General features: G+C 39.8%; 2 protein-coding genes across 2 annotated transcripts in view; one reads left to right on the top strand and one right to left on the bottom strand.

Annotated features, from left to right (window-relative positions):
- Positions 1-619: 619 nt before the first annotated feature.
- On the top strand, positions 620-14064 carry LOC137985637 (uncharacterized). Its single transcript, XM_068833274.1, has 5 exons — positions 620-782; positions 5569-5820; positions 7396-7498; positions 10181-10281; positions 12214-14064. Exons 1-5 carry the CDS (start codon positions 765-767, stop codon positions 12400-12402), a joined length of 663 nt encoding a protein of 220 aa, XP_068689375.1. The 5' UTR covers positions 620-764; the 3' UTR covers positions 12403-14064.
- Positions 13777-16323, bottom strand: part of LOC137985638 (puromycin-sensitive aminopeptidase-like) — a 32476-nt gene continuing 29929 nt past the window's right edge. Inside the window, exon 24 of the mRNA XM_068833275.1 lies at positions 13777-15939. Within this exon, the coding sequence (XP_068689376.1) occupies positions 15802-15939 (138 nt within the window). The 3' untranslated portion in view covers positions 13777-15801. The remainder of the gene's footprint in view (positions 15940-16323) is intronic.

Raw genomic sequence — 16323 nt, 5'->3', positions numbered from 1 at the left:
CTACCTTGTTTTGCATTGCTTTCTCATGATCACACTCCAGTTGGCGTCGCCAGTGAATTATTACTTAAATATTAGTTTTAAGATATTTAAACGCAACCAAGATTTGTTTTAAGACCATACTTCTCAGGTATTATAGAAAATTTTGTAATTATAGCATAACATAAAACTTAGTCTGTCTTTGAAAAGAAGTGTGCTCGGCTTTACATTCGCTTGTCTTGTCAATTCTCTTCATTCATTATAGTATTAACGTCTTCATCAAAAATTCACTTCACATTGTAACGTCAAAACCCACTCATTTACGACTAAAACAACAATACTGGTAATTCAGTTAAGTAAATTTGCAACGAAATTGAACATCCTTTGTTGTGCGGAAGTGGTAAACAGGGTGTGTGACTTGTACAGCCCGAGAATTCGACATGGTGTAACTGTGGTACTACATACGTGAAAAATGAAATTCTGTAATCTAAAAGATATCCATGCGTATTCAGATTGCCTTATTTCTGGTAATCGGATATAGAGGAAGTTAAAATTAATAAAACTTGACAGCTGATAAGTACTCGCCTTTTACGGGTATACCACGCTACTTGAAAGATATTTGGAAGCCGGAATAATACACACACACCTGCATCTATGCTCGCGTAAGCCCCTCGTATAAAACCATGCTTTAAAAGGAGATTCTTCATTAAAGTGTAATCTCGCAACTTGTGCACCTAAGAAGTAAACTCTGATCTGCAAGCACGCTTACACCTCACAATCTAGCTGAAATGAACGCTGCAAAATTGGTGAGTGATACTGTTCAGTCTTTGAACCTAAACCTGCTATGTACCTTCATAATTTTCTCAGTTAAAACAAGCTTCAGGATGAATTTAGCTTTCACAGAGGCGGATAAAAAAGACACGCTTAGCTTATCAATGGATTTCATTTTTTACTTGGCGATAATTTATGTGAATGACTTTTTACAGTTATAGTCATTCTAAGCTTACTAAAAAGCACGTGTCTTTTGGTATGGCATTTACTTAGCTTTTATCCTAGAAGCCGTCCCAAAGGCTCTCAATCAGAAAAAAAAAAACCCTTTCCTATGCTGGCTTCATATGATCTGCTTGCTAATGAACATAACACAGGTTTAGACCCGGAACAAAAACATTTTTCTTCTAAGTCTGCTTGACGATGAAAGTCCGGATATTTTGAAAGTTGCGCACAGAGGAAAAGTCTTTTTCGACACGTTAAAACAATAAATTGCTGCATAAGCGTCAAAACGAAGAATAAAATGCCTCTTTTTCTTCCTTCTGACTTTCTAATTACAGGAAACATTAATATCAAGACGTAAACGGACAAACCACTTCCCCTCAGGTTTAGAATAATTATTTAATGATCGAAACTTCGAATTTAACTCACCATTTAATTTGACTATCTTAAGAGCGTTTGACTACAATAACTTCTTGATCTGAGCCCTTTTAGTAGGTACTTGGTTGGGGAAAAACTGACACCATTCTCAAAGGGTCCCGGGACTTCGAATGGAATATAATAAATAAATCGCTTACGATCCAGCTCATTTTAATGCGTATGAATTACACTGATAGTTATCTCTCAGAAAAGTTGTTCAAGTCATTAACGACATTCAAGTAATCGGTAAGGTCACGTGTTGAATATACTCCACCTGTTGGTCTCCTTGTGAAAAAAAAGGTCACAGAGTCTTTTCTTACAAATTCAACGCGTTTCTGCCGGGTTTGTTAGTTCTGATTATTCTAGTTATTCTGTAGTGACAACTATGACACTGTCTCTGGGTTGGGTAGCTCAGGTTAGGAAGAAACCTGAGACTCTTTAGCAAACTTGTACAAAACTCTCTGGCAAACTTGAACAAAACTACAAACAACAGTTCAGTTTCGACTTGTTATTCATTTATTCTATTCTCGATCAAATTGCCCCTGATCAAATTGCCCCTGTAAATTTATGTACATATTTGCAAATTTAAAGGCATGTAAGTATTCTTTTTTACTAGATTTAATTCTCTTTGGAACAGTATGCCTAGAGCAGATGTGCTTGCAAATACAATTCGGCATACCAATCAGCAGGGTTTTTTTATCTGTTATTAAATAAATGGCATAAGCTACGTGTAGAAAACACACAAATTAATCTAAGCAATTGCTATTTATTCTTTATGGACTCCTACCCAAATCTTGAAGTCACCCGTTTTATCATCCTGTACAACTGGAATACCAAGCGGATTGATAAATATGTTTGTAGGCAATCACATCTCAGCTCAAACGCCGCGCATCCCAAGTGTACATCTTTCTCCGCAAGGAGAAATATATGACAATGCCAGTCGCTTTTTCAAAATCCAGGCCTTGTTTCGTTTAGAGCAGGCTAGAAAGAATATGACCGAAGAGAACAAAAAAGGGAGGTGATACTCAATTGCAAAAGCTATATCAATTGGAACATCTGAATTAAAAAAATACCGCGTTCTTACAATCGACATCAGAAAAGGGCGGTAACAAAAAAAAGCGATTTCAAACTTTACGTAGTGGCTTGTGCCGACATGTGCTTAAACTTCAACCCGGCCAGATTAGATTGGCTGTTAAAAATAGGGGGGTAATGGTATTTTTAAAAAAATCTCGTTGTTAGTATTGGATAAGAAAACCTTTACGACTCCTGCTGAGGAATGACTTAGGTTTGACGCTTTCTCAGTTTCATGCTTCCTCAGTTGTCACTAATTTTTATGGTTTATTACGTTGCGCACGTAGTGTACCAGGAAACAGTCGGAACCAATCAGTAGGGGTTTTCCATCTGTTCCTAGATGTATCCCTGAATGATGTATTTTTAGAACACAAAGTAAAAGACTTCGTGACAATGGAAAATCGTCTGGTTGGTTTCTCGTTTCGATTCTCAAGAAACAAAAGCTAAAAATACCGTTGATCTGCTCTGAGCCCGCTGTTAAATTAAACCCTTAAGCATAATATCATAAACGCTACCAAGACCAATCGAATTTTCCCAGGGAAAGTGACTTTTTCAGTGGGAAGCACTATCTTCCTTTATCTTATTCATTCAGTAGCTGCTAAAGCGGCAAAATATGCGTTTAGTTTCAGTCCTCGGTGCTCGTTCATTTTAAGGTGGCTGAACACAGGATTCCAGCGGTCATCGGTATTCTTTAAAGGCCGGCACAGATTTGGAAAAAAAACAAAAAACAAAAAAGCAAACACTTTATGCCGACTTTGGCGAGAACTTTTTTCTCCTTCTCGCGATGGTCTGAGAAATGCGGTTTAAATTCTCTTCCATTCCGTAAACGCCATGGTGCTTTTCAAGAGAAAATAAATGCTGGGCATGCGTATTCCTTCAAAAATTTGAGACCAACACTTGTTGGGCTGTTTTACCAAATTTCTTGCAAACCCGTCATTAGATCTTGCAGAAATTTGGAATTAAAATATTTCCGACCACAAACGAGTCGTTTATTCAAAAAATCAAAAAATAAACAGATAAAAGCTTGAAGAAACTAAAAAAACCTCTATCAGCGAATTATGAGAAATTCCATGTGAAATTTCTATTATTTTATGTTCGCAAATGCTGCAAAAAAACTAAAGAGTGAATTTTGCATAAATGAGGAATAAGCATCCTTTAGGCATTGTTTTAATCTAGATGCGTCAAAAATATAAACCTTCGTGGTAGCACTCGTCAGTATCCAAGTCTGAGATTCCACGCAAAAAAAATGCGTAAACATGGCAGGAATGGAAGTATAAGTGTGTAAAACTGTGTTCAGTCACCATCAATTAAAATTTTGTCCGGTAGCTCTGGCCTCGCAAAGGACTGGACCTACCCAGGAGTCACTGGGACCTTGCATTGTGTTCATATAAATAAGTAACTAAGTTCACCGAAACATTGCAATTCAAAATAATTTGGTTACCCACCCGTAACAACATCTGGGGCCTAAGATCGCGCCTCAGTTTGATTTTCGAAGTATTAAAGTTTCCTATAAAGTGTTCCCTTTACTTTCCATATCATGAAAAAATTCCATTCCTTTCGATTGTTGTAAAGGCTTAACAAGTTTCAATTTGTACAAGAAAAAGACCAGGTAGCATCTTCGAAGAGAAAAAAATGAGCTATGTAATAAATTCGGCGCACACTTGTGGAGTCCTTTAATTAGCTTGGATCTAACTAAACATTTTAAGCTGAAGATTCCCAAACAGTGGTTAATTTCGGTGCAGCGCTGTTTAAATACACCCAAACATAGCATAAAATCCACAATTTAAGTGTACAAAACCAATATATGTGTGTGGGACATTTCAAAAATTTGTCGAAGCTTACCTTTGAACCATCATCTCGTATTAAAGAAAAGATCTTTTAATTTGCTTCTATGTCAAACTTCAAACAGTATGTCTTCAAGCGAAGCCCTGAGGAGGTAATTTTTCTTTTTAACACATGGATGAAATAGATATAAGCTTACTAAAAGCAAACGATCTTTAACACAACTTCGAATATGACTGCAGTGGTTCCACTTCTCACTTCGCTGGTTTATTGCTTTTCAGGAACTTCTTGAAAATTTCAAGATTATATCGTTTAGTTTTTGCTAATTTTCTTTTGAACAGGCGACTAATTTCATATCAGGAACCGTGACGAAAAGCTAATTAAGAAGCCGCCTTTTTTTTCATAAGAATCACAGCTGAGAAATATAAAAACTAACTGGCGGGAAAAGAGGGCGCGAGCGCTCATCCGGGAACTTCGGTGCCATTTCACTTGTTTTGATAAACTGGAATTTTGAGGCCCTATTAGGGGTTATCGGGATACGGGATATTTGGGTAAAAAATTATAGGGATACGGGATATTTGGGCGGAAAATTAAAGGGATACGGGATATTTTTAAAAAGATTCTGGGATATCGAAGTTATCATTTTTTAAAAGAATCAAATAAGAATTAACGGGATACGGGATATTTTGGCCAAAAATTAATGGGATACGGGATACTCAGACCCCCCTTAATGGGGCCTCAATTTTATCATGTCTTCAAGATAACTGACAAGAAGCAAAATGATACTCAACTTTAAAATCTCACCGTTCTTAAGATATAGAGGGAATTGTAACAAGTGGAAAAGGGCCGAAAAGTCTCGGGACTTTCGAGAAACGGGCCAAAGATTGTTACGTACTGGGTAAAGTGTATGTGTTTATGACAAAAGAAATCGCTTTTTTAAGGGTAAGGCGATTAGATTTTTATGTCCGTACATAATCGATTGTCAATAGGGAGCTTAAGCAAGCGCATTTTTGAGACACGGACGGCAACCAGAAGGGAACATTTCACGTGCCGGGACGGTGGTGTCTCCCAAGATTTTTATTCTAATCATCTCTGATGGAGAAAAGATACTTAGGAATGTAAATGTAGTAGTGTCAAGACAAGATAAAAAGGGAAGCAGCTCACTTGCGGTTGCCGTCCGCGTCTCAAAAACGCGCGTGCTTAAGCTCCCTATATTGTTCTACGTTCAGCTTCAGCTTCAGCATTCCTTCATATAGGGCTATTTCCTATGTTGTCTTATTTTTCAAATGCCAAGTAACCAGACTGATTGATTGATGTTTTTTTTCACTTTAGAGTCTCTTCCTCCTGGTCGTTCTTTCTTGCGCTTTTGAACACGTGACCAGTCACCCGAATCGACAATTATCGGATTCCGAAAGTGAAATCGATGATTTTCGAGGCTTTCCCATTGGTCGGTTTCCTTTATCAGACGAATCTGGAGGGTTCACAGATGAATATGACATGAATGACCTGGATTTTGATGAAGATGATGAGGATGAGGACTATGAATACCATTCTATTATAAACAACAAGAGAACTCCCAACTCTGTAAGTATTAACTAAAGGCGTCGATAGATACTCCAACTTTAGAGAAAGCCACAAAATCGAAGTCTCATCGAGCATTCTCTTCCTTTGAAAATTGCCATACAAACGTCATTGTTAAAGGTGCTTAACGAAAAAAATTTAATTTTCCGTACGCGAAGATCCCATACACGATTAGGGGGGTCGGATAGGCAACTCTTGCCTTACAAAAAAGGAAAATGCATAAATGTATTTATTAAAACTCAACTACGGATATCAGATTTCCAGCATTTTCATTGGCTCGCCGGACACGGGCTATCAGTTCATATACCTGCTGTACCTAATATGGTCAAGGAACGCGACAGCAAAAAAGCGAGCTGAAAACATTTTTGCAGCTCTGAGAAAAAATGGCCGACAAAAGCCTTTTTGGATCGGAATTGACCGAGCCAGAAATCAACATGGAAGAGCTCTTGATCCTGGAGTTTTTAATGAAACAATTATTCTACTCGGGCTTGCTAGAGGCCAAGACGCCATAGGTGGGTTGAGTTTGTGTTGGTTCTCTTCTCTGCTTCGATGGTTTTTCTCCGGGTTCTCCGGTTTTCCCCCCTCTGCAAAAACCAGCATATAGCCGATTCCAGCTGGCTGTAAGCTGTGCTCCAAGGTCACACATGGACCGTATAGCGGCTGCCAGAGGCGCCATTGTATGCTTTCGGTTCGACCTTGTTGAGCTGCGTCGTTGCTGTACTTTGCGACGGCGATTAGCAGCGACTATAATTATTATACTAAGGGCCGATTTACACGATACGATTTTGTCGCATGCGACAAGCTCACGACAGGCCTACGACATGACTTACGATTGTCGCAGCGTTTTAAAAGGCTACGACATTTTTTCTGACGTACACAACAATCGTAAATCATGTCGTGGGCCTGTCGTAAGCCGTTGTCGCATGCGACAAAAATCGTACCGTGTAAATCGGGCCTAAGACGACTTCAATTAGCTGTTCATGGCTTCACTTGCCCAGAGACATGGTTTTGCGCATGCGCAGGTTCCTTTTTTCACCCGGCATCGTCGTCGTCATTATCATTATCACAATCGTCATCCTCATCACCGCCGCCAACATTATAATGACTGAGGTCCCACAAGCGCTTGACACCGTTGTTACGACGTGTTTTCCTAGCTGCTCCTAACACCAGTGTAACACTAGAGCAAGTTGTACTACGTTACACTTGACATTTAAATTTACCATTTAGGAATGTCGCTCAATACTGAGAATTTTAGACCGCTTTGGAAGGGAACACAAAAGTGAATAAAAAGGCCCTTTTAAGCGTTGTTAACGCGACCTCCCGGCTAGCATCGAATTGGGCTCAGCTAAATGATTGGTCGATCTTAAATTGATTTGATTTCACAAGATAAACTGTGCTTTCGGAGTTGTAAACGTCGTTGTAAATATGCTTTCATTTTGCCGGGTTGCGTCGGCATCAAAGCAAGGTAGCAGGTCCTACTTGAAACAGCTTGACACCGCCATGACCCTGTTGTTGACAGCTCTAGCGGGTCCTCAGCTAATCTTACACTGAACTACGTTCATCATTATTACTTCCCAGGTAGCCTCCGCAGCATACAGAAATAGGGCGGGGTATTTTCTGATCGAAAGGCCTGATCACACTGTTACCGGGACGAAGGACATATCAACCTGCAATTCAAAGGGTAAGCTATCGGTGTTATCAATGTCACGCAATTTACCCCACTTCAGCGACAAAGAACAGGCAGCCAAATCAGGAGAAAAGTAAAAATAATTACATTAAACATAGAAGGAAGGTTTGAATAGAACAGTAAATTACGAAAGGAGGTAGGGATGGGCAAAATAGAAGATTAAAATAGGGACGATATCTGTTTACAAACATTGCTTTCGTTATTCAAATGTACCAACCAGAGCAACAAAAAACCGTTTGTTTTGACAGCCAATGAGGCTCTGGTTGGCACATTAATGACAATAGGTGACACCAACGATATCTTCCCTACAAATTGTAATTGCGGTTTTCGAAAACTGTTCAGCCTAACAGTTTTCAAAGTTCATCTCTGTTGTTTTTAACGTAAATTATGTATGCCTAAGAACAATTCATTTGTGTTGTTTAGAATGAAAAATTCAGTTCTGGGTTAACGTTCAGTTGCATAGCGAATGGGAGCGAGTAATAGGCCATTTTCGAGTTATGTCTACCTCAAAGCGAGTCTAAGTGCGAAGTATTTTTTTATGAAAACTAGTTTCATTCATATGTAAAGTAGAACTAATTATCATCACAAAAACTTCGCAATTAGACTCGCTTTAAGGAGGACGCAGACATGAACTCGGAAAAAGTCTACTGGTAAAACTACAAAAACATCGTCACTGCCGTGACCCGCCCCTATAATCAGAGTGGATAGGTAGAGAACTCAGCTGTATCAAGAGTGAATTAGACTAAGAGTAGTCTTATGGCACGGGTGGGCTCCGCAACACAGTCACAAATATTTTTAAAATACCCGTCCCCGCAAAATTATTCGCCATGTCCCTGAAATAAACATGGCAGAAGCAGTCACGCGTGACATGGCTTCTCCTGATTGGTTAAAGTCGCGGCCCTTTTGTTTGTTTTCGCGCGTAAAGTGACTGAGCTGGGGCAAGAGCGCAGATTGATAAAGAAACGCTCTTATCTAATTCAATCTTGGCTGTATTGGGTCTGCGGTTATAGTCCATTGTTTTGAATGCACATTTATTTTACTTCTCCGAGTTAGTCCCCAGTTCCGTTACAATACTGAGCAGCGCTCTAACTCGAAATTTATGGCAAATTGTAAATAGCAGCAAGATAATATAAGGTAGAGCCCAGACCAAACGAGAACGAGAGTTGATGAGCTGAGAGGAGTCGATGACAGTGATCGAGAGTTAGCCAAACGAGAGCGAGACTTGACGACAGTTTGTCGAGAGTTTCACGCGCAAACAGAATATAGAGCTGGGAACCACCCTGGTTAAACCCTTGCTGACATAAATATGGCGATTAGCCAGTCGGTATATTCAGCCTTGGCGTTGTCCTTGGTTCCCGAATCCTACGCCATATTCAAGAGCTTTTTCCCTTTTTATCTGAACCCGCTGGAAAAAAAACAGTAACTGCTGACCGCAAAACTCTCGCTGAAACTCTCGTGCGCGGCCAAACGAGACAAAACTCTCGCCAACTTCTCATGAAAAAATTGAGCAGGTTTAAACTCGATGAGAGCTCTCAAAAGTCGATGAGAGTTGCCGAGAGTGGACGAGAGTTCCAGGCCAATCGAGAGTGAGAGTTTCAACTGTGGCTCTCGTTTGGCCAGGGCTTAAGAGAGCGAATCTCTGTGTCCCATGGTGATCATTTGAATTTTATTTTTAGATCGCGTCCACGCTACGAAGGTTATTTTTATCTGCTATTCTCATGACTGCGCAGTTTAGTTTCACAAAACCTCACCAATTAGGTGCTGGGCTTGAAATGATAACGCCACATTACACAAGTTAAAGAAACGACGACGGCTACTGCAACGACAACGTCAAAAAGCAGTAAAACAGTTCTGGTTAAAAGACGAAAAATGAACGTGCTGCACGTGTGGCACGCATTTCGTGCATTTCTTCCCCCGTACTCGTCAAAACAACAACTTGAAATGACTAAATTTGAGGTTTTGACAACAACGTGGCCATACAACAGTGAATCTTTCATTCACTCTTTACATCAAATCTGCCCTTGCCAATTCAGTTATAGGATACTTCGCCCTTATTGTACAACGTAAACAAGATGGAATAGTCGTGAAATTCTTAAGATAGCTCAAAGTTATATTTTGAAGTGACCTTTTCGTTGCCGTAGCCACCGTGGCACGCAGCCAGAAGAGCCTTTCTTAACTCGAGAAGAAAGAAAGGACTTTGCAGAAATCGTGTAAAGTCTTATGGAGTATGCGCAAACCGTTGTTTGGAGACAGTTTCGAACCCAGGCCAAGTCTCGAGGGCACTTCTAGACCGTAATGAAGGCTCGATTTTGACCTTCGCCTTGTCAAAAGATATTATGCGCGCGCTGCCTAAACCGGTTTGACTGGAGCGACTAGCCCAGAAGCTTGGGCTGCGACGACTTAAAAAAAACTTGACACGATTTCTGCACAGCCTCTTAGCTTCTAAAACTCTGATGAGTTTTAGAAAGGCTCTGCTCGCAGGGTGCCACCGAAGTTTCTTAAAGTCCGCCCTAATAATATATTTCAAGTAATTTTCACCCAAAAAGGGCCAAATTACTTATCTTATCCTATCTTATTGATAGCAGGCACTCGAAACACGCAAAGAAGTTAGAAGTCTACTTCGTCCGAGGCGCTGTTGTGAGTAAAAACTGATCTCTTTTTCTTTGGCTATGCTAGGAATATTTCGATATGGGAAGAAAAAAGGAGTTCCCTTTATCAAGAATGCAGCCTCTGGTTATTTCCTTGCCATTGATGATACAGGAACCGTCTACATGTCGGTAAGACTCGAAAGATAACAAGAGGCCAACGGTAACCTACACTCACAGGGCCTAGTTTTTCAAATGCCGATTAAGTGAACACTTTTGCGTTTTGCCCGTCAAAATAAGCCTGTATCAATCTGATTTTATGCTGAAGCAAAACAAAAAGTCTAACTAAAATAATTGAAGGCTAAGAATCTTGTGGAAATATTTTTGATCGGTAAAATAAACTGAAAGAAACGTTTCCAAGCTACGTTTCCACTCATCAGTCCAGGATCAGCTAAATCGGGCTTTGAAAAAATGGTCCTGGGGCCTGTTTCTCGAAAGTCCCGAAACTATACGGGCCATTTTCGGGTGTCACAATTCCCTTTGTATCTCAAGAACGCGGAGGATTTAAGTCGTCAAACTTCAGTCATTTTTCTTTTGGTTACCTTAAAAACATGTTAAAAAATCGGCTTTCCAAAACAAGCGGTTGGCAGTTTCGTGGCCGAAAAGTTTCTTCGGGACTTTCGAAAAACGGGAACATGGTCTTTCCGGTTCAAAGATCACAACCGGAAAGAGTTTTCGAATCTAACGTAGAAAGCGCTTTGAAGTGCGGGCTACAGACGAAAGAGAGAAATGATCCTCGCAGTTAATTGGACAATCGACCATTCCGAAGCCTACAGATGGTTTTCACGTGACGTCATCGCCGCCATGTTGGTGGACGAAAACAAAAGATCTCTCGTTAGCGTCTTTTGTTCGTCCAGAAGTCGTACGTTTCTCTATTGTTATTGGTGTCTCTAGAGATTGGTTGAAAACGTCCTATAGCTAGGGAAGCCATACTTATGCTAATAACAGGGACTTTAAGATCTAGGAAGCGGTCGTCAACGAGAACGCCACGAAACAACAATATCATTGGTTAAAAGAGGAAAAGTGATCGTGCTGCACGTGCTGCACGTGCGGCGCGCATTTTAGCAAATATTCTTGCCGCACTCTGCACAACAACGACGCGAAATCACCAAATTTGACGTTTTGGCGACAACGCGAGCGTACAAATGTGAATCTTTCATTCTCTATTTTACTCTGAAACCGCGAGTAACTTAAATAAGTAAATTTATTTTCAGGAAACCTTGTCCACACTGTACGACTTGAACTAGAGGAATAATCGCGAAGGACTTACGATATTGAAAAGTTATATTTTAAGTGACGTTTTCATCGACGTCGGTGTCGTAGATCATCTTAAAGTGCTACTACGACTAAAAAATAATTCTTTTTCTTTGAATTTCAAAACTATGTTAACTAAACAGTAAGTGACCCAAGTTTTAAGTTCTGATTTAAAAAAGACACCTGTTTATTTTAACTGGAATTTTGTTATTTATTGGTCCGCCATTACTAACGTTAGAATCTTGAGAGAGCTGGGTCGAGGGGAAAATGACGTCAAAGACTCACTGGTTTAAGAATGCAATGCGTGTGTACGCGGCTGAATTAATATGCAACACGGGAGTTTCGGGCTTTCAGGTTTTTCAACCCGTGTTTTGCATATATAATAAGTGGCGTTTAAGCTAGTGAGTAAATGACGTCACTTTTCCCTAGATCCAACCCTCTGAGGTCCAATCGGTCAGTTTTGAACGTGAGTAATGGAGGACCGTGAAATCCAAACCTTACATTCAAAATAAACAGCCTTTTGATGAAAATCAAAGCTCAAAATTTTTGACACAAAGGCCGGCAGCCGTATAGGACGTTTTCAACCAACCTCTAGGGACACCAATAACAATAGAGAAATGTGCGACTTTTGGTGGACGAACAAAAGAACCTAATGAGATTTCTTTCGTTTTCGTCCACCAACATGGCGGTGATGACGTCACGTGAAAACCTATTGTAGAATGCGGCCCCGCTAAACTGGCCAATCACAGTGTGCGTACTGAGAGATATGATAAGTATTTGTTTGAATGATTCTTGATTCCTTTCTTTCAGCGAAACCAAACACCAGATACGGCCATACGTCATATGATGGATCAAACAGACGTACCGCATATATACTTGTATCGCAAGGCTCCCACGGGAAGGTTTTTCCTGGACATATCCCCAGACAGTCATACTGTACGAGCGGGGAATGTTAGCGATACGTCAAAGTTCAAACTTCGACTGGGTAAAACGTGTTAAGTAAACCGAAAGTATGTACGTAAAAATCGGATTCGATATACGCCTTCAAACAGATTAGGGTTCAGTAAACGCGAAAATTTGGTTTTGTAATTTATGAGCCTAACAGCCTATCAAAACATCGATAAAACGTCATGTGCATGAGCTTCAAACTAAACACTCCCTCATTAGAATTCTTCATATAAAGAATCGTCACGAGACTCAACTTAGTTTTCTTGTATGCTAATATATGTTCCCCGTGCATTTTAAACCTGAAACCTGCAACCTGTAGTTTACGTCCTCCAGCTACGCCTCGTGTTTTAAAACCCGATTAAACACTGCCGCTCGTCTTTTAAACATTACATCAACCAACGAAGTCACGGTAAAGATTTGTAAGCTGAGCGAATCCGCAAGGCCGAAAGGCTAACGCTCAAGACCTCACCTCACAAATCTTTCTCGTGGTACTCCAGTTTTCGTGTTCTACTCTCTACCGACGCAGCACCACAGTTCCTTCAGAAACCAATCCTTTCATTTGTGCGGTTTAGCAAAACTTATTTAGATTTAATGCCTAAACATTTATTTACGTATAGCGAAGATATCGTTGACGTAACCTATTGTCATGAATGTGCCAACCAGAGAGAGACACTGGCTGTCGAAACAAAGGGTCTTTCGCTTCTGTGGTTGGCACATTTTAATAACAAAAGTAATGGTTGTAAACAGATACCTTCCCTATTTTAAATGGATAATTTTTAAGTATTTCAAGGTATAATCAACCGCGACAGCAACGTCAACGAAAACGTCATTTCCAATGTAGTCAAAACTGCTTTCAAAAGCGAAATCGAGATTACCATAAAACAAGAGAACCAGATATGAATTAATTTTAACACTAAATTTTCTACCCTTACCTTTCGCATAATTTATCTCAGATAAAATTAAAAGTATTTTTGAAATAGATTTTAAAACATTTAAAGAGGCAGAAAAACGGGATCAGTGACACCAGTGTCGAAGGAACGTTTCTTGGTTTTTGGCGTGTTCGAAGGGATCTGGAGCGAGGGAGAGGAGATGGAGAACGCTTCTTTAATTCTCAAGCATGCAGGACAAAACGTGGCTGTAACAGAAGTTTTTTCTTTCTCAATTACATCTACACATGACGTAATAACACCTGACAATTAGAACAAAGCGTAAACTTTTCAGCAATTTTGAAATCCTCATTTATTCGGTACATTACTCCGCTGATCAAAAGGACAGAACGGATAAATTCTAGGTTCGTTGCACAGTTAAGGAAAAATCCATAGCTTTCTTCTTGCCACGAAAACCTAAATCTTTAATTACCGAAAATGAGCAAAGTCTAAGGCCAATCGTGTGCCAAAACGTGGAAAATTACTCGGTTGAGATTGGTTGAGAGAAATGCAGTTGTGTACATTGAAGTGAGAAATCAAAAAGAAACTGATGTTATTGGCACTTTCAAAGGAAATATGAATGTGTATGTTACATGGCAAATAAGTGACGAGATGTTAGTATGACAAGATAAAGTTTAGTTCAGGGTAATGGATAGCGAAAGCGACTACAAGGAATTAATAATCTGACTATAAAGAGCCATCGAGGGCACTTCCATTCCACGTCTTTACGTCAAAATAAATAAATAAATAGATAGAAATATGAAAAATAAATTGCACTTAGAAATTTGCCTTGCTCTTAGTCTTGGTTTAAAAAGTTTCTTTCTACAAAACTTGCTTCGCCTTCGTTTAACACAGTCTCATTAAAAAGACTGTAACTCTGCCAGATCCTTACATATTCTCCTGATTATTTGTTGGGGAAATTCATCAGGCTAGCAAATTCGAAAAATTAACTTACTAGTTCAGCCCAAGAAGAAATTAGCCATCTTTGTCAAAACTCACCTTGTCAGAATGCAGCCATTACAAAGAATATCTAACGGAAACAGTGGAGCCTAATCCGAAACACAACACAGCTGTATCCTTTGATGGTTAGCATCTGACGTCACGGAAGCCAAGTTGCTCCACAGAACAATGCAGTAAAATGTCTTTTGGGAATTTAACTCTATTATTATACAAAACTTGAGGGGCCATTTTCTATTGTTTTGTTCACCAACACGGCCGTCTCATCACGAGAATACAAACCAAGAATAGAGTGTTTTAACCTGACGTCACGGCGGCCATGTTGGTTTTCCTAAACAATGGAACCGCGGACATGATCTTGTTCCTAACTAATTCTCCGGGAATTGAGCTCTATTATTATGCAGACGTCTTTTTTTTTGTTTCGGTGGAAAAACAAAGTTACTGATCACGTGAGTGAAGATCCAATTAAATTCGACATCGTAAAAAGCTGCGTCGTATATGACGACACAAACCGACATTAGGATGGGCCTTACAATTCTTGGACAACAATATCACCAAGAAGTCCACTGAACGTTGGTGTTTGATCTGCACGTTTAACAACTTGACGGTATCACCAAATCTCAAGTCTCATGAAAAAAAAAAAAAAAAAGAGAAAAATACAGTATACTCCGCGACTTGTTTTCACGGTTAGTTTGAGCTCTGTTCGAGTTAATTGCGCACGCGAAGGGTGCAGTAGGTAAAAGCAGGCAGAGGACTATCAACGACGTAGCTTAGATTGAGCGATAAGTAATTTCAGGTGTATTACCACCGGGTCTTCGTTTTCCACATAGCACGGCCGGTATGTGGAAAATGAAGAGTCTTCATATTTGGTCTTCGTCTTCCACAAAAAACGATTTAGCCGTATGGAAAAAGAAGACCATGCGTGGAAGAAGGTTCGATTCCTGCCTGGGACTCTAATTTCCTTTTCTGCTGTCTTTTTTTCCCTAGCCACTTAAAGTGGCATATCATCTTTATCGTCGTTACATTATAGCCATCACTAGTAAAAGCAGAAGTCAACACTATAAAACGAAGTGAGTCGACAAGGGGTCTCTCGCGCGTTTCCCGCATGCATGGTCATCGGCATCTTGCATTTGAAAGACGCCCTTACGTCACGAAACCATCTAAAAGGTATTTCATGAATTTTCGACCGCGTTGGAGAAATCAGAAAGAAACTGAAGTTATTGGCACTTTCACAGGAAATACGAAATTGCGTTATATTACCGCATCCATGGTCATCGGCATCGTGCATTTCAAAGACACCCTTATGTCAAGAAACAATCTAAAAGGTATTTCATGAATTTTCGACCGCGTTTAAACATAATCAAGGCATTTTATTATCATCATCATCATCATTATCAACTCCTAATACCAAACAACCACTTTGAACAGCTTGGCAAACAGCCACACAGAGGTCCAGTTGCCATTGATTGAACAGCACACTATTTGATCCATGGATATAAAACAATACAAATGTATCGTCATTGAACAACTCCTTTGGCTCACTGCGCATGTGAAGGCATTGGTCCATTTAACATCCTTTGACTGTTAGCCAAGCTCGCACCTTTTCAGCATCACATGATAGCCACGCGACATTCAGGCGTATGTTTTCCAGTGATTGTTGTACGGTTCGCTCAGCGTTTGGAACAGCGTGCTTAGAAAAAAATTCCTAGCAGGACATATCAAAAAAATCTCATTTAGTTCTTCTAGAACGCATGTAATCATAGCTATTTACCATAAACGATATCCCAAAGCATTCAAGCTGAGACTATGACGAGAAAGAACCGATAGATGTTTAATGGTTATGGTGCCGGTTGTCATTCTATTCTCCAGGCGTTTTGACTGTCATGAATAATATAGATAATAAAAATCCAATTTTGAGACATCCCAGTTTTTTTTACTCATTTTGAAAGCACCGAAAAAAATGATCACCTTTACTGAAAAAACCCACCGAGAGTTTCACTGTCTTCGTATCTCGAAGCCACTTTTTACTGATTTTTTAAAATGAACATTTAATTAATGACACCAAAGGCCACACGCTTCGCGTGTAACG

This window comes from Montipora foliosa, chromosome 14 (genome assembly GCF_036669935.1).
Source record: "Montipora foliosa isolate CH-2021 chromosome 14, ASM3666993v2, whole genome shotgun sequence".
Taxonomy (NCBI): domain Eukaryota; kingdom Metazoa; phylum Cnidaria; class Anthozoa; order Scleractinia; family Acroporidae; genus Montipora; species Montipora foliosa.
Note: the sequence above shows the minus strand (reverse complement) of the source record. Positions and strands in the feature narration are given on the sequence as shown.

What these genes read in the sequence shown, in the direction of transcription:
- LOC137985637 (XM_068833274.1), top strand. An exon ending in ACAAGAGAACTCCCAACTCT is followed by an intron (nt 5,821 to 7,395) that starts GTAAGTATTAAC and finishes ATTACTTCCCAG; the next exon opens with GTAGCCTCCGCAGCATACAG. An exon ending in ATCAACCTGCAATTCAAAGG is followed by an intron (nt 7,499 to 10,180) that starts GTAAGCTATCGG and finishes TGGCTATGCTAG; the next exon opens with GAATATTTCGATATGGGAAG.